A 19512-nucleotide genomic window follows, 5' to 3' on the forward strand; every position below is an offset into this window, starting at 1 on the left:
GTCAGAGTACTGTGCCCAGATGTAAGTCTTGCTCCATTAACAAACCCCTAAAGACAATATGTCTGTGCTTGCAAACAGGATTTTTATACACAAAAGTAGGAGGGTCCTGTACCCCTCAGAAGCAGTTAGGCCTTTGGGACATGAGGGTTGGGAGTCTCACTCCAAAGAAGCAGCTTCAAAAACATCCAGGAGTGCTTTTGGACCAGTGGAATAACTACTGATTTTGGAGGTCCCAGTTTCAGAAGATCCAGGTAACTCTTCTGGGAAGCAGAGGCCTCATGACACTGCCATTGGAAATGATCCCTTACAAAAGGCGAGGCAGCTTCCCAAGATGCATTGCCAGGGGGCTCGGCGGTAACAGACACTAGAGATGGGAGCCTGTTCAACTGTCTCCACGAAGGTGACACTTTTGGACTGAGCAGCCTTAGGTGATCTGTCTAAATTAAGGGTCTCCTTTGGCTTCAACATTGGGACTCTCCTTCTGTGTTTTCTTTTCTAAAGAGGCATTCATATGACCCTTTTGTTACAACTCTGCAGATATGATGGACTTGTCTAACAATCTTGTAAGCTTCCTTTTGTTCAGATACCCTTGGGTGCCTTTCTGCCTTCTCTTAACTAATTAATGCCTGTCAGCAGTCAGTTAATTAGGTATAACATTTTTAACAGCATGCAGGCTGCACAGCAGGTGGCCAGAACTGAAAGAAAAAAGAGAAGCAAATAACTTCAACTGAACAAGAGACAAAACATATTACATTTCTTGTTCATTTAAATATACTTTTTACACTTAATTTGCTTAACTGTGGCTCCAAAACTTTATAAAAAAAGAAAAAAACAGATTGCCACATAAAATCACAAAAGTATCACTGAGCTGCTTTTCAAACTATTTTTTATTGCTTTTGTCCATAAGAGTCAGGGACTCAATAAAATATTTCTGCTACCAAACACTGCAGATTCAGTGCTGCAATCAAGTTAAACTGGAGCAATTGTTCTGTGAGGCTGAAGTATCACTGACTTGAACAGGACAAGGCAGTCCATAAAAGAAGCACTGCAGATGTGAGTAAGTACATATTGCAATTAGTGCTGCAGACATTGACAATCACTGGACAAAAGCCATGGCAAATCTGGCAATTAGTAATGTCATGCTATGTTTATGAAGAATCTTATGTCTGTTCTACAGCAGTCATGACTTATACCTCGTGTATGGCATTCACCTTCCAGATGTTTGTTAAGGCATACATTTCATTTGACAAATCACAATACAATTCTGTGATAAGGAGGTAGAAAAGACAAATTTCATTTGACAAATCACAATACAATTTTGTGATAAGGAGGTAGAAAAGGTTCCCTAACAGGATACTTACATGCTTCAGTTCTTTCAGTTGTAAGTCTGGACTGACATCAAACTGCAATGCACTCTCTTGAATAAATCATCAATGTTGCAAAAAAGAAATGAAGATGGAGTAGACAGTTACTCAAAATGTCTTCTGGAAAAACGTGGCCCTGTGGTGGAGAGGGATAAAGCCTTGACTGTGCCCCAGATGACCTGTGTTCAACTACCAGTACAGGTGCTGTTAGGATAAGGCATTGGAGGGTGGGAGTAAGTGGCCAAAGCTGTCTCACCAATTCTAGGGAGGCAGCAGAGGTTTGGTGCAATAGCAACATTAACAGCCTGTTGAGCTCTACACTTCAAGCAGTGCATGTTGGTCAGAAAATTGTGCACGCACCTCTCAAAGGTGGCCAAAGTGAAACTTGCAAGGCTGCTGTAGGGTAGTGCGATGGGGACATGCCATATGGGTGAATGCAGTTTTTGCAAATGTAAAAAATGCGAGTGCTTTTCATTGAAACTACTTTTGCTGACAATGGATTTTTTCTTCTCCACTGTTGTGTGACCTTGGAGTTGGTGTGTATTTATATATCTGTATAAGAATGGGTGTGTGGGGTGTCGTAATGTTTGCCGAAGGTAGTTTTAGCAAACTGGTTTAGATTTTCATTTGTCAAAATTATCTTTGGAGAATCAACATAAAACTGGTAGGGCTAGGGCACACTCCCGAGCAGCAATATGACACTACACCAGCATCCTCAGTTTTCTCACTAGCTAGGACTTGGGTTGGATTGAGCCTGGAGGAGGCTAAGGTGTGCTTAACTGTCCTGGTGAATGAGGAGAGGATCTGGTGGCAGCTAACGGACAGCTACAGGAAGGTAGAAGCTGGAAAAAATACTTCTGGGGGTGGTGGTTCAGGAATGTGCTCCTCCCTATTTTTTTAAATATTGAATCACAGCTATGTTGATGGTGATGGCAACAGAAACTGGGTGAAGAGTCCTTGAATGTCTGCAGCCCTCCTTCACAAAATATTGATGTGCAGACTGGCCTCTGTCTGTATCGTTCTACCATGGATGGAAAGGGCACCTGTGGTGAAAGTTAGAACTGAATTGGTAGCTAGAAAGGGTCTCTGCAGAGTAAGACTCAGTTTGTGCAGCTACCATCTTAGATGCTTCTCAAAGGCTTTGAAATTTTTAATTGGAATCATCTGAGAACAGATTCTACTGCAATTCTCATATGAAACCAGGCAACAGAAACCATTTAAATTGTGGCTGCCAAAAGACTCAATGACCTGAGGCAGGTAGAAGTTGGAAATGTTTAGACATGGAGGATTTCATTAACAATACGCTTTACAGGCAGGATTCTGCCAAGTGGCAGAAATGTTGTGATTTCTAAACATCAGAACACATTAACTGCAGACTCTCTCCCAAGATTTTCATTGTTCACTATCAAGGAACCTAGTAGTCAGTTCTCTAAGTATGGCAGCACCTTGCAAGCATCTGATTTCACTGTACCATGTGACCTCTACTTGATGAATAAGCTGGTATTATGCTGAATCCAAACGGAAGTGTCCAAAACCTGTCATGATTGCCTTCCATCCTTAAACATAGAAACTTCCTACACTTCTGGGCAATTCTGATGTAGAAATAGGCGTCCTTGATATCCAAATTGTATAACAAGTGTCTTTCAGACAGATATGAAAGGAGGACTGCACTTTGACCATGTAAATGGACTCTTTTGAGACAAAATGGTTTAAGTCACTCAGATCAGGTACTGGCTCACAGAACTTTGCTTTCCTTGACACTAAAAACAGCTTTGGTTAGTTGCCTACCCCTTTCTGGTTTGGTCAAACCTGTTGGATGGCTTGCTTGTGAGGAAGGTTTTAATATACTGCACTCTCTGGATAGGGTGAGGCAACTGGCAGGGGAAGAACGTGAGGCTGGGGAGGGATAAGAAAAAAAAAAAACAATACTCAGTACTACTGTCCTGATCCACTTGTCCTCTGTGATGACCACCTATGTAGGCAAGTAAAGAGACGGTGTAGGAAAGTTGGGCAAGGCCTCAGGGATTAGTCTGCTACCCCATTGAAAAATAACCCTAGTACCCCTGGCTACTTGCCAACTGCCACCACCTTTGGGTTGGCAACTCTTCTGGAAAATGCTGTGACCTAGTAAGTGTGTCCCACAAACCTCGGTTATGGTTTTGCTGTTGCCCACACTAAAACCAAAGTTGGCATGGGCTCTGTTGTATTCTAGACAATGAGGACTGGAGAAGTTCCAACTTTATTCCAAGAGTGTTAAGAGTCTTTCCATAGTCTTTACCTCTTATAACTCTGCTTTAACTGATGTGCCAAAGAGCATAAAGTCATTCCCTTGGTATCCCCAGTAAAGCCAATGAGATATAACCAAATGCGACGGTGCACAGAAGTCCAAAAAACATCTACAGTATTGAGTTACACACACAAGGTCTGATATCAAAGCCATCTGAGACTGTAGCTTGAACTTCAAGTTCCTATCCAGTAACCTTTTCCAGTGACTGTTTAATTTAATTGTCCATTTCTCTCTCTCTCTCAAAACAAAGTGTATATAATAACTACTCTACAGCTCATAAGAAAAAGGAAGAGGATGTGTAAACATACTTCACATGTCTGCCCAATGCACAGAAACTTATCTGGTAAACAAATTGTGGGTCTCTTGGCAGCGAGAGCCTTCTTAATGGCAACCAGTACAGCAACAAATTCAACCCGAGGTGTCTATGGCAAACAGGTTTAATTCTTGGGAGGCCACTAAATCCTGTCAGGCCTCTTTAGAAAAGATGCCACAATTAATTAACAACCAGTAATATCATTCTGTTTACAGGGGAAATGATCAAGGAAAATGGTTTAGAGGGTTAGGAAGCCTCCTGAAGGATATGATTGTGTGTATGTGTGTGTGTGTGTGGGGGGGGGGGGGGCAGTAGGTCATTATGTCTTTTGTCCAATTTCCAAATTTCCACAAACTTGGGGTCATTAAGAGGGGTGGACGGGGAATCAGCTCTTTCATCTAATTCTTATCTGTATTATATATTTCTTTGTCTTCCTTAGGAAGTAATGGGTTTGAGAAGAAAGAAGACAGAGTGATGATGTTCAGAAGTATTGTGCAGTAACCCTCTGGATCACTATGTTCCAGGGCCAGAAAATCAGTCCATGATCAGTGTACCAGAAAATGTCATTTTTGAGCCGAGGGACTGCAGGCAGCAAGAGCACCAAATACAGCTGGACTTCATTAACGGCACTGAGGGTGACACAGGTGTCATTCCCAATGACACAATCATCAATTCTGAATAACCAACACCATAACTCATAATAGTTGATACCCAAACTGAGAAAGCCAGTTCCATGTTTGAGCCTGAAAGCGTGACCTTGACAAGTGAGTCTCAATCAGTCAATCTTGAGGTCAATGTCAAGGGTGCAGATGCAGAAGACGACAAGGTCAACCCTAGTAATAGCAAGGTTAGTCCCAGAAAAGTTAGGTCAAAGTGACCAAGGCCTATCTAATGTAAGCTCTGGGAATAATTATTTCCTCTTAGCAGCAGGACTGGTACCAAAGACATCAATGTCAGTGGCAGAATCATGTTGATGGCCCTGATGTTTAAGTATGTAGCACTACCATCCAGACCACAGTTAATGCCAAATGCTGACTTCACTTCTAGCAAAAGACCAGTCCCCAGTGGCATATCACAGGGTTCTGTGCTGGGTCCCTTACTATTTGGAATTTATTTTTAAAAATTCCAGGCAAACTTGGATGGTCTGTGGCTGACCAAGTTCTCTGATAACTGCAAATTGGCAGCAATCATTGAGCCCCCCAACAATATTAATATAGTGCAGACAGGGTTAACGCAGACAAATGATTGGTGCCAAAACCACGGATTAAAGCTAAATGCAAAAAAATGCATTATTATTCCCTTTGGGAAAGTTGGCATTCCTGCTAATGACACTATAGACAACACTCCCTTAAGTGTAGACCCAATGGTACATGATCTGGGTACTTCGGTTGATAATAACCTGAACTTTGACCACCATGTATCCACAGTAGTAAGGAAATCAATCTCTGTGGCACATCTTATAAGTAAAGGCATCACATCTAGATGTAAGGATGTTATAATTCCATTATACTTGGCCCTCATCAGACCAATAATTGAGTACAATGCTCCCTTTTGCATGTATCTCACCAGACACCTGCAACAAGTGGAGAGACCACAGAGGTTTCTCATCAAGAAATTACAAGTTACACAAAACAAGTCTTACACAGAAAGACTGAAAGCTCTGCCACTGTATTATGCCTCCAACAGTTTGTTAAGGGGCGACCTGTGCCTGGTTTATAGGGCAGTCTCTGACCCAGCCCTGATGGAAAAGCTACACATTTGTAAATCAATATGCAGGAGGTTCACTTGCTCCAGGGATCTTAATTTAGCCTCTGACGTGAACAGGTCATGTTAAAGAGATGGATATATATCCCAGAGACTGCCACATCTCTGGAACAATCTTCCAATTCATGTGAAACAGAGCCCCTCCCTAACCCTCTTCAAACACAGCCCAGATCAATGGATGGGTGACTGAAAATGTACTCCTGGGGTGGGGCCCATGTCCCTCCCGGACAGAGGAAGTTATTAACTACCATAGACTTTTACCTCTGTGAACTTCATTTACCTAACCACCAAAAATTGGGGCAATTTGGGATAAATATGGCTAGGCTTGTAAGGGCTCTAGGGCCATTTGCCTAGTAACCTTCTATGAACATTAACATCAACACCTACAGACCCAAAACATGTCTCAAGAGGACTGGATCCTCTAAGTGGCCCTAGAAAGATGGCTGCAACTGTGGCACAGAAAAAGTCAGCAAAGACAAAGGGCCTTTAGCCACTCTAATGCTAGTTAGGGAGGGTCCTGAACCCAAATGTACTGGAGCTCAAAGTACATTCAATGACAAAAAGAGAAATATATCCAGAAGAAACATAACATAAAATTATATACAAAGAACATTTATTAAAACATCAAATACACTTCTGGTGGCTTGGAATCAAATCACTGCCAATCAAAAGCACTATTTAAAGAAAATAATGCTATGACAAAAACAATCAATTAACTAATCGTTCTACTCCATTTCACTTCCTGATGCTTCTGATGCTCAAAAATATGTGTGTGCCATCTTCTTGTACTCCAGTTCTGTAAAAGTACTGAAATGAGAGATAATGTACCTGGAAGAAGGAAGTCTGGAGGTTGTGAAAGTATTTCTAAGTTCTACATTAGGCATAGAAGACATACTATCAGCTCTGGGACATGAGATAAGTGAACTTTCAGAAACAACTATAACTGGAACTTTAGAGACCCCTATAGGAAGACAGTGTGGTAATATCCTTAGATTTGGACTAATGTGAAACAAAAATCACGGAGAAATCTTCAGTACAGCTGGATTTTGCACTGTTTCCTTCTAACATGATCCTTAGGTCCATGACAGGGTTGACCTTGAGACCAAGCTCAAGGTCAAACCCTTTAGTGGGAGTACAGGAGTAGGAGATAAAAATAATTTTTAACTTTTGTAGAGTTAAGCTGTTCATCCTGTTTCCAGTTGTGGAAGATTTAAAAGCAGCACATATATCGCAATCTTCTATAAAGCATCTGTCACAAACACAGTCAATACAGTATAGTTTTTTTGTCACATCTTTCTTCTACACTTGCATGTTTTTTAACACCAGGATAGAAAAATATGCTGAACTGCTAAAGTTTCAACCAGAAGAAAAGTAAGCTCTAGAAGTGTTAAGCAATAGGTGACACGTTCAGATAAAAAAGCCCTAGAGATGGGGAAGAGGGAGTTAGAAAACACTTTAGTATGAAAATAAAACAACTTAATCTGAAATTTTCAAGAAATACAACAGAAAGATCTGAAAAGAGTCCTTCTTTGCATACTATTATATGTAAGGGAGAGGGGCCTGGGAAAGATTTAGATGTTAGGCTATTTAAGTACTGCCAGCCTCACTCTTAGTTGCTGCCAAAGATGGAGCTCTTCATCCTAGATATATGAGAACACTAGAGCCACACATGCAAAACTAGAGCCATGGTGGATTTTGCTGTGCTAAATTGAGAATATTGTCTATTTAGCCAAATATGACCTCCTTGTACTACGTCTGCAGTCTTATTTCATAACTCTCAACACAACCGCTGCAAAATGATGCTTCACAGGATTAAAGGTCAAGGCATCCACGTAGTAAGTGTAAGCTCTAGAGATGGGGAAGAGGAAGTCAGAAAACACTTTTGATATAAATGATGAACACAGAACACCCTAACCTGCAGTTTTCAAGAAATAGAGCAGAAAGATCTGGAAAGACTCTTTCTTTGCATACTGTCATAGGAAAGGTAGAGGGACTTGGGAAAGTTTTAGATGTCAGGCTACTTAAGTCTTATTTCATAAATGAACACAACTTCTACAAAAAGATGCTTCAGAGGAATAAAGGTCAGGGGGTATCCAAGTAGTAAGCCTAAGCCTCTGAAGACATGGGTATACCAGGGAACCTTATTGCTTAGTTAGCAGTTTGACAAGCTGAGGTAAGGTGTGAGGATGTTCCTTCCTCAGTTGCATCAGTAGCGAAGAATAATGCTAAAGCAGAAACACTTCTGATCTCTTTTTTCCTTATTTTCTGCAGAAATGTAGGCAGCAGAGGATGCAGTGCACATGCATAAAGAAAGAGATCTGTCCAAAGGAAAGAAAGGTTATTACTTTCCATGCCTTCTTAACAAGGAACCCTGGATACATTTTTGGAAAAAGATGTTTTTTTCTGGGGAAGCAACCAGTTCTTTCTCTGGTATACCTCATCTCTGTCTATTAACATCTGGAAGACCGACTTCTCCATCTGTCACTTGAGGCTGTTGGATAAGGACCTGTTGAAAGTATCCACCACCTGATTCATGTCTGAAAGGATAAAGGATGTCTTGACAGACATCTGTGACTATGAACCTTAATCCCATGCCAGCGAGGTTAGCTCTCACAAAGGAGACAAGAGTGTCTCTCTCTGTTTATACATGAAGTAACTCTGATGCTCTTGTCAGACACAGAACTTCTAGTTTCCAGGTAGGTTTGAAGGCTTTCTGGGTTACATACAGATTCAACATTTTCTTGAGATTAATATGCTTCCTCCACTGTGAAGTGTCCTACAGACCCTGCACTCTGAGGTGGCAAGTGCACTTCCCCCAATCTCTGTCTGAAGGATCTGTAGTTAAGTCTTGATTGCAGGAAGGGTGATAAAAAGACTTCACATTCATTTTAACCTGTAATGTTCTCCACGTGAACTCCTTCTGAAAACATGGAATCAATGGCGGTTTCTTTTCTGGGGGGGGGGGGTTTGTGGATTGTTCCCATAGGTTCTTTGGGTATTACTGGAATTTTCATATATGTATTCTCATGCAAGGAGATCATGAATATTGTGGAAGCCATGTAACCCAGGGCCCTGAGAAAATCTCTTACTGACACATTTACTATCCAGGAATGGAGGAGAAGAAAATCCTCCAGAGAGCACACCTTGCCAAATGGAAGAAAAACATTAATGGCCCAGGAGTCCAAGGTGGCCTCCAGAAAAACCCTGAATGTACTGAGGTAAGGCTGGACTTGCGAAAATTCAATGAAAACCCCAATGTACTGAGGTAAGGCTGGACTTGCGAAAATTCAATGAAAACCCCTTCATAGCTGACATAAGCAAACATATCCCAACAGTCTCAGATGCATCAGCACAAGACACATAGCAACATTCCATGGAGGTCCTACAGGGAAAGGGCTGCCTAATCTTGGAAACATTACACTATGCTCCCAGTCAGTAAAGGATACACCTGTGGCAGTCAAGAATCATGATGGTGTAGCTGCAATCAGATTTTGAAGGGCTACATTTATTAGATGTCAAAGACATAACGTTTACAAATGAGACATGTTAGGATTAAGGAAGAAATGGCACCTGAAGCTGTATGTATGCTCTTAATCCTGGGTGCAGGGAAGTTACGAACCATGCAAAATGGCATCATAAGAACTTCTCTAAGTATTCCACCAAGGACAGCCCTTCAAGACAAAGACATTAAATACATAAAAAGGCTTTGCAGAGTTAGAAAAGAAGTACATATCCACTCTAAGACCATTTGTGTCCTGCAGCTAGCAATACATGTGAAGTTGAATGGAATGAGGCAAGACTACTTTTCTAAAAAGGTGGCTGGACAACAGAAACTCTCTCCTGGTAGAATGAATTAGGGCAGTTTTGATGAGATCCTTTTAAAAAGAAAAAAAAAAAGATTTTTTTTGCAGGTCTCCTGAGAATGGAAAAGATGCACGTGCTAGGTTTTACATCACACCATAGTGACTGGCAGTTGTCTAACCATTGTCCACATTTACTTTCTTAAGCAGACCAATGAAGCCCAAAGTGAACAAGCTTTGGTGTTCTTTAACGCCATGGAGGAAGGGAAAATTAAACATAAAATGCTGACTAATATAGACAATATTCCGTTACCAAATCAAAATTTGTACTGAATGCTGCTATTCTTAGTGGTTCAAAGTACATATGTGCCCGTGGTGTAAAAGTAAGCTGATATATAGGACACAGAAGTTAAGATATTCTGAATTAGTTACAAAGGTTGTCACCATTTCAGCACTGAAGGGCTTAGACTCCATCAAGCACTGTGCTTAGCTTACACATATCAAATGAAGACAACTGTACACAATCAGGCGGTGGTGATGCTGTATAACTGATGGAAGAAAATTAATTTTTTGACATGACAGTCATCTTGGAGAATATGTTTTAATTTTCAAGACCTTCAGATCAGTACAACACACTAATCAGAAGCTACAACACAGTCTTTGTCCCTTATTTTGATAACTCGGGGGTACAGTGATCAGTGATGTGATCATTACTATGTGAATCAGAAGCGATTATGGCAGGTTTACATCTTACTGACATGTTTCAACTGGACATGTGTTTTGCATCTTGGAGAAAGAGGGTGCAGTCTCATGCTTGAATAAACTGATGGCTGGATCAAAAGTTTCCAAAGTCTGCCATATTAAAATAATTCAAAACAGACACGTACTCACCATGGGGGTGTTCTAGTATAAAAAATATTTGAGTTTAGTGTTATAAAGGGGGCAAGAAAGTACAGTTGTGTACACCTACCATAAATGTAGATGTTCGAGTGTCTTCACTGTTGCAGTCATGACTGTAGGGTTGTCCCCTGCTGGCAGGCAGCCCTCGGTCGGCCAGAATCCCAAAGTCTGGGTCCGGTGTTGGCTGTTCAACTCTGCTCTCTGACATCAGAGCGCCAGGAGTATAAAGCTGACAGCCGATGCCATCTTCTCCAGTTTTTCTTGCCCCAGATGTCAGGAGTCCCAAAATGAAAATGGTCCCAAAACCTTTGCAAATACACCTCAGAAGAATGGTGAAAAAAGGAACCACACAAAAGTAAAAATAAGAGGGGACAGGAGGGTGGGAAACCCAGACTGCAACAGTGAAGACACTCGAACATCTACATTTATGGTAGGTGTACACAACTGTACTATGTTCATCGTATTTCACTGTTGCAGTCATGACTGTAGGGTAGAATCCCAAAGCTGAAAGAAAGGGAGGTGGTCATAAAGAAGGAGGGGCGGCTAAAAGGCCCTGCAAGACTGCAGAGGCAAAGCCTGCCCTAGACTTAGAGTAGAGAGGCAAATTGTAGTGCTTAGAGAAAGTATGCACTGAACTCCAAGTTGCAGCTTCCAAAATGTCCTTGGTAGGAACTCCCCTGAGGAAGGCTGCAGAAGTGGCAGCAGCTCTGGTGGAATGAGTCCGTATGCTCCCTGGGATTTGCTTTCCATGGTGTGAATAACAAAATCTGATTCCATGAGCAATCCATTTAGAAATGGTTTGTTTAGAAATGGCTTTACCTTGGGAACTTGAAGCATAAGAAACAAACAATTGTTCTGATTTTCTGATGTCCTTGGTTCTGTTCAGGTAAAAACGTAGCTGTCGATGTACATCCAAGGAATGTAAGATCCTTTCCCCTTTATTTTGTGGAGTGGGGAAAAAGGTTGGCAAGTGGATAGTTTGATTTAAAGCCACTTTGGAAACCACCTTAGGCATGAAAGTCGGATTAGTCCTCAAAGATACCCTGTCTTGATGAAAAATAATATAAGGTTCCACCGCCATAAGAGCTTGTAACTCTGAAACTCTCCTGGCAGAGGTTAGTGCCAATAGGATAGCTGTCTTAAAAGATAAAAACTTGATGTCAGCAGAAGCAGCAGGCTCAAAAGGAGGCAAGGTTAGTTTTTCCAAAACATAATTGAGATCCCAAGCAGGAATAGGAGGAGATCTAGGAGGTCTTAAGTTCTTAGCTCCTCTGAGGAACTGTCTCATGAGCTGGTGGGAAAAGATGGGAGGGTCTGAATTATAATGAGCAGAAATAGCAGAAGCATGGATCTTAATGGAAGAGAAAGAGAGACCCTTATGTAAGAGATCCGTCAAGTAAAGTAGAATTAAAGTAATGTTAGGAAGAAGAGGATCAGAACCCTGAGCCTGCATCCAGGAACAAAATCTTTTCCATTTTCCTGCATAAGATTTCCTAGTGCTAGGACGTCTGGCTTCTAAAATGACATCCATAACCTGCTTGGGTAGGAAAGAAGAAATCAAAGGTCCTGGATTAACCAGGCCGCCAGGCTGAGAGTTCTGACATGAGAGTGTAGAACCTGACCCTGATGTTGGGACAGAAGGTTCGGAGACTGAGGTAAAATCCAAGGGGGCTCCAGGCATAGGTTTATTAGAGTTGGATACCAAAACTGCCAAGGCCAATTCGGAGCCAACAAAATTATCATCTTGGGTTTGTCCTGTTTTATCTTCAATAAAACTCGAGGAAGAAGAGGTAGAGGCGGAAAGGCATATCCCGAGAGGTTCCTCCAACTGAATGACAGGGCATCCACTTTCCAAGCCTCTTTGTGGAATGTCCTGGCGCAAAAATTCTGCAGCTGATGATTTAGATGGGATGCAAAGAGATCTATGTGAGGACATCCCCATACTGCTGTTATCATCCTGAATATTTTGGTGTCCAGCAACCACTCGTGTGGATCCGAAAGGTTTCTGCTCAAACTGTCTGCCAGTAAGTTTTGTTTCCCTGGTAGAAACTGAGCTTGAAGATCCAGATTGCAAGCTAGAGCTGTGTTCCATAAATCCATGGCTAGTCTGCAAAGGGGGTAGGAAAGAGATCCCCCTTGCTTGTTTATGTACCACATAACTGTGGTGTTGTCTGTCCGTATTAGTAGTTGTCCTGGTTGTATGAGATTCCTGAAGGCCAATAGAGCTTTCTGAATGGCTAACATTTCCTTTAAGTTGATATGCAGGTGCTTCTGATCCTTTGTCCAAAGGCCCTGCAGACAATTGCCCTGAAAATGGGCTCCCAAGCATAATCCGAGGCGTCCGTGGTTAGAATCTGAGAGGCAGAAGGTAGACGGAAGGGCTTCCCTTTGTTTAGAGCAAATGCCCTGGACCACCAAAGAAATTCCTTTTGAAGGCAAGGAAGAACAGGAATCAGTATGTCCAAACTGTGGTAATGCTGAGACCATACACTTTTTAGGTACCACTGTATTTTCCTCATGTGTAGCCTTGCATATAGTACAAGAAGGATGCAGGAGGCCATGTAACCCAAAGCCTGCAGGAATTTCCTTGCAGACAGATGGGTTAGAGTTGCCAAGGCTTTGAAAGTTGATGCCAGCTGTAATTGTTTTTCGGATGTCAGAAATGCCATCTGGGTTGTAGTGTTTAGAAGAGCACCCAGAAAAGTTATCTGTTGTGATGGTGTCAAACTTGACTTTTTTATGTTTACAGAAAATCCCAGGAATTTGAGGAGGTTTTGTACAAAGTCTAGATGCTGGAGATGCCTGAATTAGACAATCGTCTAGATAAGGGTAAATTTGAATTCCCTTGAGTCTGCAGTAAGCTACTACTGGAGCCAGGCATTTGGTGAAGACCCTGGGCGCAGTAGACAATCCAAAGGGCAGCGCAGAGAATTGAAAGTGCCTCGATCCGGCCTTGAACCTGAGGTATTTTCTGCAATCCTGCCTGATGGGAATGTGTAAATATGCCTCCTTTAAATCCAAAGTCACCATCCATGCATCTTTGGACAGCATTGGAAGTAACTGCTGTAGAGTAAGCATCTTGAATTTTGGAATCTCTTGAAAGGTGTTCAAGACCGACAGATCCAGAATGGGCCTCCATGACTTTTGCTTTCTTGGGACTAGAAAGAGCCTTGAGTAAAACCCTTTTCCTATCTCTGAAAGAGGTACCAGTTCTATGGCATTCATAGCCAAAAGAGCCTCCACCTGGTTTAAGGCCTCCGTCCATTGATGTTTTGGAAGGTCTGGCCATCCGCTTGGCCTTGGCAAAGTATGAAAATGGAATTTGTAACCTCTTAAAATCACATCCAAAACCCATTTGTCCTGGGTTATTTGAGTCCAATTTTGGTAAAAAAAGAGAGTTTTCTCCTCCGAGAGGGGCTTCCAGGCAAGACGTTCCTGCAGCCCAACAGAGGGAGTCATTGAGTTTGTTTCCTTTGAGACTGTGGCCTGTCCTCTCCTCCCCTAGGGGTAGAAGCAGTCCATTGCCTTGGTCTATACGCAGCTTGTGTTTTAGGCCTCCCTCTGGAGCGTCTATATCTACCCCTTTGAGGCCTGTCTGAAGAGGGAAAGGACCAGTTTTTTGATGGCCAATTCCTGCTAAATCTAGGAGGCTGTACTTGTAAGAAATCTTTAACTGTTTGCATGGATTTCGCCTTATCCTCCATCTTTTTAATCACCTCTTCAGCTTTAGATCCAAACAAAACATTATGCTGAACAGGAGCATCCAATAATTTAGCCTTTACTTGTTCAGGTAAATTTTGTTCCTTTAGCCATGCATGTCTTCTAATGACTGTGCCAGAGGCCGCAGCCCTACAAGAAGCCTCCAAGGCATCAAATCCACAGTGTAAAACATGCTTCCCAACTTGTTCAGTGGCATGCAATAAATCATGTAATTCCTTATCCTCTGCACAGGCAGAAATGGAAGTAAATTTCTGTTTTAAGACAGACAAGAGAAATTGCTGATATTTAAGCATATGAAACTGACAGTTTAAAGCCCTAATGGACAAAGTAGCAGAAGTATACACCTTTTTGCCCCATCTTTCCAAGGCTTGAGAATCCTTTTCAGTAGGAATAGGATTTTTGGCAGTAGCGGCCTTAACACCCTTAGGACCCTGAGAAATGGTTTCAGGGTCAGCAGTAGGATTCTTGTATAAAAACTGATGGGAATCAGGAACCCTGTAGTACCTATCAGGCTTAACAGGAGCAGGAGGAAAAGAATCAGGAGTTAAATTAGCCTCCGAAAAGGCATCATCCACAATATCCAAAACAGGAGGAATAGCCAGGGGTCTATGATGGGGTAGAAGAAGAAAATCCCTCAGTCTTTTCTTGGATTCAGAATATTCCTGTCCCTCCCAGTGAAAATGTTCCCTCATTTCATGCAGAGTTTCCCCAAAAGAAAAATCCTCAGGAGGAGAAGCTGAAGGAATGGATTCTTCCGCATCAGAATCCTCATAAGGAGGAAAAGAATATTCCTGATCAGAAGAAGAAACTGAGGAAACAGAAGCCTGATCAGAGGAATCATAATAAACATCCTGCCTTGGCCTTTTGTCTGGAGGGGGATGAGAACCCCTAATCATTGTAAGTAAATCCTCCGCCATCTTGAGTAACTGTTTCTGTGACTTGGGAGCCGGTTCAGAAGAGGCCTGTGTTGAAGTCTTTGATTTAGAAGGAGTCTTTGGCTTTGCCTTTACTTGAAGCTGAGTAGGCCTGAAAACCCCTTCGGAAGCCGGTACCTGCACAGCGGCTCCGGACCCATCCGAAGGAGCGTTGTCCGAAGGTCCTGCAACAGAGATATTTAAAGGCCTGGTTGGCTCCTCATGAGAGTCCGTTTCGGCCGTCGGTTCTGAAATGGCCGACAACAGGGGCTGCAAAAGCACCTCACTGACGACTGCCGAACCTGAAGCTGGCTCCACATGTGCGCTATCATCAGATTTGGACCTCGGAGGCCTGTCTTTATCCCTGCGACGCTTGTGAACTCCGGTAGATGGAAGCGTATCCGACGACATTTTGTAGTTAAAGCGTCTACCGAAGTAATGAAAGGCAAAACCGTACCTTCGCTTAATTGTACGTTGATTGAATCTAGCACAAAACCGACAACTAGCTACGTCGTGGTCAGGGCCCAAGCAAGGAATACAGTAAGAATGAAAATCCTTATGAGGTATTTGCTTCCCACATGAAATACAATTATTAACTTTTTCTGACATCGGAGTGGAGCAAGAAAAAGTTTCAACGGGTACTTAGCTTTGAGTGGAGAAGAAAGTCTTCGGACCGAAGTACGTAGAAATATTCGTCAGGAGTCAACCGACCGGCACTTGCGAACTGCTATCACCGCATGGCAAGAAAGACTGGAGAAGATGGCGTCGGCTGTCAGCTTTATGCTCCTGGTGCTCTGACGTCAGAGAGCAGAGTTGAACAGCCAACGCCGGACCCAGACTTTGGGATTCTGGCCGACCGAGGGCTGCCTGCCGGCAGGGGAGAACCCAACAGTCATGACTGCAACAGTGAAACACGATGAACATCTTTAAAAAACATTCAACTTTTTTCTTCTAACAGGAACTAGCTTTTAATCTTTTATTAACACTGTAAGCAAGTGAGCTAATGATTTGTTGGAATGAATTATTTGTTTACCTGTATACTTATCTTCAGTGTAGCATCAGTTGGAAAGCAGAAGGATATCTAGAACAGTTATCCTAAGGAAACCCCCCTTTTCTACTTTATGAATATCACTGTACCCTGGGAAAAGAGAGCGCAAACCAGATAAACACCAAAACAAGTAACCAAAATCAGCTTTTCAAACTGACTTCTGACACCACAGATTTTTATCTTACCTTTCAATACGTAGGTCGATATACAAGAAACCCCAACAGAAATGGATCTTTAGACATAAGTGGGGTCATACTGTTAATGTAAGTTAACTGAAGAAAAGAGAACTACTGGGTTATGGACTAGCCAACATTCATTTTCTTATTGCTCTAAGGGTCAGCATTACAATCCACCCTTTTCCTCCTGAGGATACATCATTCAAACAATTACTGCATATAAGGCAATGTTCTATCCAAGCAAAACCTCCCTTATAAGATATCAGTAACAAAAAAGTCTATATCTCTGTGTCCTATGAGTTTCCCACAGATACAATTATTTAATAAATGCCAACAGACTGCATTTTTAAAAGGTATACTAAGATTTAAGTGCAGTCAAACTATGTCTTTATACAAACAGAGATTAGTTATGATTTATTTAGTTGGTAGCAATGAACAAGAAATGTTCTGTATTCCTCTATCTGCTGGAGTTATCAAAGTTTTTGAAATGCTGACTTTATTGCTTTTTTATGTCTTAATTCTCTCTTTCTGTTCACATTATTATACTATATAACCAAATTGTTGTCACTCCTATTTATAGTCTCTCTGCTTTTCAGCCCACTATCTCCTTCCATGGTAAGTCCCCCCCCCCCCCCGAGATGTAACCTGCCACTTCTTCCCAAGTATGGAAGCCCTAAATCAGTGAAGAGCACACACTGGCATGGGTCGGGAACTCAGTATTGGGAAGGAAAATGCAAAGGGACAGAAACAGTGCCATCAGGAACCAATCTGCTTAAACTGTTTCTTCCACTGTTTTTCTCTTTTTGTTGTAGCATAGTAACATACACTATAACCAGGCAGCATGAATAAAATGTATGCACAGACTAGAGTTTAACACTCAGTGACTCTGCTGCCCAAGATAATCTATGTGACAGCGCAGCATTTGTTTATCCTCAGTGGATTTCCTTTAGGATGAATGTTCCGTGTATCCTGGCCCTCCAGGCCACCATAGTTTAGTGCAACTTTAAACTGCAGAATGATGAGAGACTGCTGAAACCTGGATGAACATAAAATTCTGGAGGGGTGGTTATACCTCCACCCAGAAAAACAAGCCAACCCCAGGCCGACATAATTTGGAATAAACAAATGTTTGCTGGTAGGTGACAAAATCCAGTGTTGAATTGACCTGTAATCGTATTTAGTAAGGTGTCAGCAAATGCATACCGTCTAGCATTAAAGCATCTGAACCCATCTAGTACGACAGTTGATTGGCATATGCAAAAATCAGAAACTCAGGCATGTTACGGACAAGAAAATAACTCTGTTCCATGGCTGACTGTCAGCAGATGCTCCTAATTCTGTGGCTCTACATCTTTAAGCCACAAGGCTTGTTACTGTGGGGATACTGTAATGTAGTGTAACCTACTAAAGTTTTCTCTGTAAACTTACTTCCACATCTGTGAGTTCAGGTGTTTTTCTACCATTGAATGAAATGCCAGCCGAAAGCGATCCCATCTTCTGTCAAATACATAGTATCCTCTTCCCATCAAGCGTCTACCAAATGTGCAAAACTGTAATAAAAATAATTAGTGGTACTATATGAATAAAGTAGAGTAGTCAGAATACCTCCTTAGCAAAAATGCCAAGAATCTGCTGTCAAGTTAGTTAATTAGCAAATTTTAGCATGCACACTTTTTTATAAAATTCAGGAAAGCAATCAATCAAGTGCTATTAAAATTGACATAATGAAATGCAAAATATTGAGCAACATTTTTCAGAGGAAAGAAACAGCAGAAATACTTGACACTAGTGCCAGACAGGCACACATTATGGGTTCTTGAAATGCCAGTAGAGCATAATGGTGGGTGACAGATCTACTCCCCAAAGCAGCACAGTCATCTTGTGTATAGTCTCTCTGATAACATTTTCATTCTTGTTCCAGCTGAGTACAACTGATGGGCTGGCATTGTTGTTATGTTGCTACAAGTAATATTAAGGTTCCTGAACAAGGCACACTGAAGGAGAACAAACTGAGTGTCGATTTTTCTAAATATAGAAATTTGGGGAGAGTGCTTCAACACAGCAATAGCAGGTCTGAAGTGTTTAGGGTGACAAAACTGCAGACTGGAAGAAAGGAGTTATGCTATCCTGAAGTTAAAGTGCTGCATTCACAGATCTGCTTTCTAGTAAATTAAGTTGTTTATACTGCTGAACAGAACAGTCTCCATTTTAAGCATTTTCTCCAAAAGAATGCAAATAAATCAGTCATAGTGGCAAACTGAATGTGTTTACCTAATAATGCCTTCTTCCTCCTCTCCAGTGGGCATCCTAACAGCACCAGTGTAAAGACAAATTTCTGAATAGCAGCAAGTGATCCATCCTCTCTCCCACCACACCATTCCCTAATTTGTTATCCACTGGGATCACTGTACCTAGCAGCAAGTATTCCATCCTCTCTCCCACCACACCATTCCCTAATTTGTTATCCACTGGGATCACTGTGCCTCCTCTACAGGGATTGGCTTAGCACTCTACAACCAACTTAGTAAAGAAATTGGGAAACCATCATGCTAGATAGCAATGCTCAATTGCAGTTTCACACAACTTAATTTGCCCTACAAACATGGACCAAAATGCAAAAATTAACTACGTACAATATATCTAGATTATTAAAGAAATGTTTTTAAATGAATAAGGCCCTGGCTCTTTTACCTTCTCAATAAAACCATTTAAAAGTCCCCTTCCTCATGTCATGTAAATCCCTCCCCTCCTTCAGCTTTCTCACCTAGTTTCTGTTGCCATGAGTTTTTATTTACTTAAGCAATCTAGGAGACTCTACAAGAAAGAGCGTTCTAAGACTAATATTAAGCAGCTGAAGAAAAGAAAACTGTTGGGAGTTTGACTGCAATGCAGTACCAACATAATCATCATTTTGTTACTAATTCTTTTACCTGCAGGAGAAAGAAGAGTTGTGTAAAATCTTACCATAACCACAGATGTCCTTCTCTTCCATGTTGCAGTTCTTTACATGAGGGATTCCCTGCCATAAACAATCCTGACATCTGGCCAGTACCTTTTACCACTGCTAGGTTTATGGGATATCGCACATAGGCCCAAGGTTGGCATCGGCCATAAAAGTGACGTCTGCACGTACCATCCTCAGAACTGAATGCCGCAGGAAGAACATCAGCCTTAGGTACAAGAAGAGGAAACACACATCCAAAGAACGAACAAGAACCAGGGGGGG

General features: G+C 41.8%; 1 protein-coding gene across 2 annotated transcripts in view; it reads right to left on the reverse strand.

Annotated features, from left to right (window-relative positions):
• Positions 1-19512, reverse strand: part of ATXN7L1 (ataxin 7 like 1) — a 955929-nt gene that overhangs the window by 173564 nt on the left and 762853 nt on the right. For both annotated transcript variants that reach the window (XM_044088532.1, XM_044088534.1), the window contains one exon: positions 17715-17836. In XM_044088532.1, the coding sequence (XP_043944467.1) occupies positions 17715-17836 (122 nt within the window). The remainder of the gene's footprint in view (positions 1-17714; positions 17837-19512) is intronic.

The sequence above is a fragment of the Protopterus annectens genome, chromosome 11.part0, assembly GCF_019279795.1.
Source record: "Protopterus annectens isolate FY-2018-M chromosome 11.part0, PAN1.0, whole genome shotgun sequence".
NCBI lineage: Eukaryota > Metazoa > Chordata > Ceratodontiformes > Protopteridae > Protopterus > Protopterus annectens.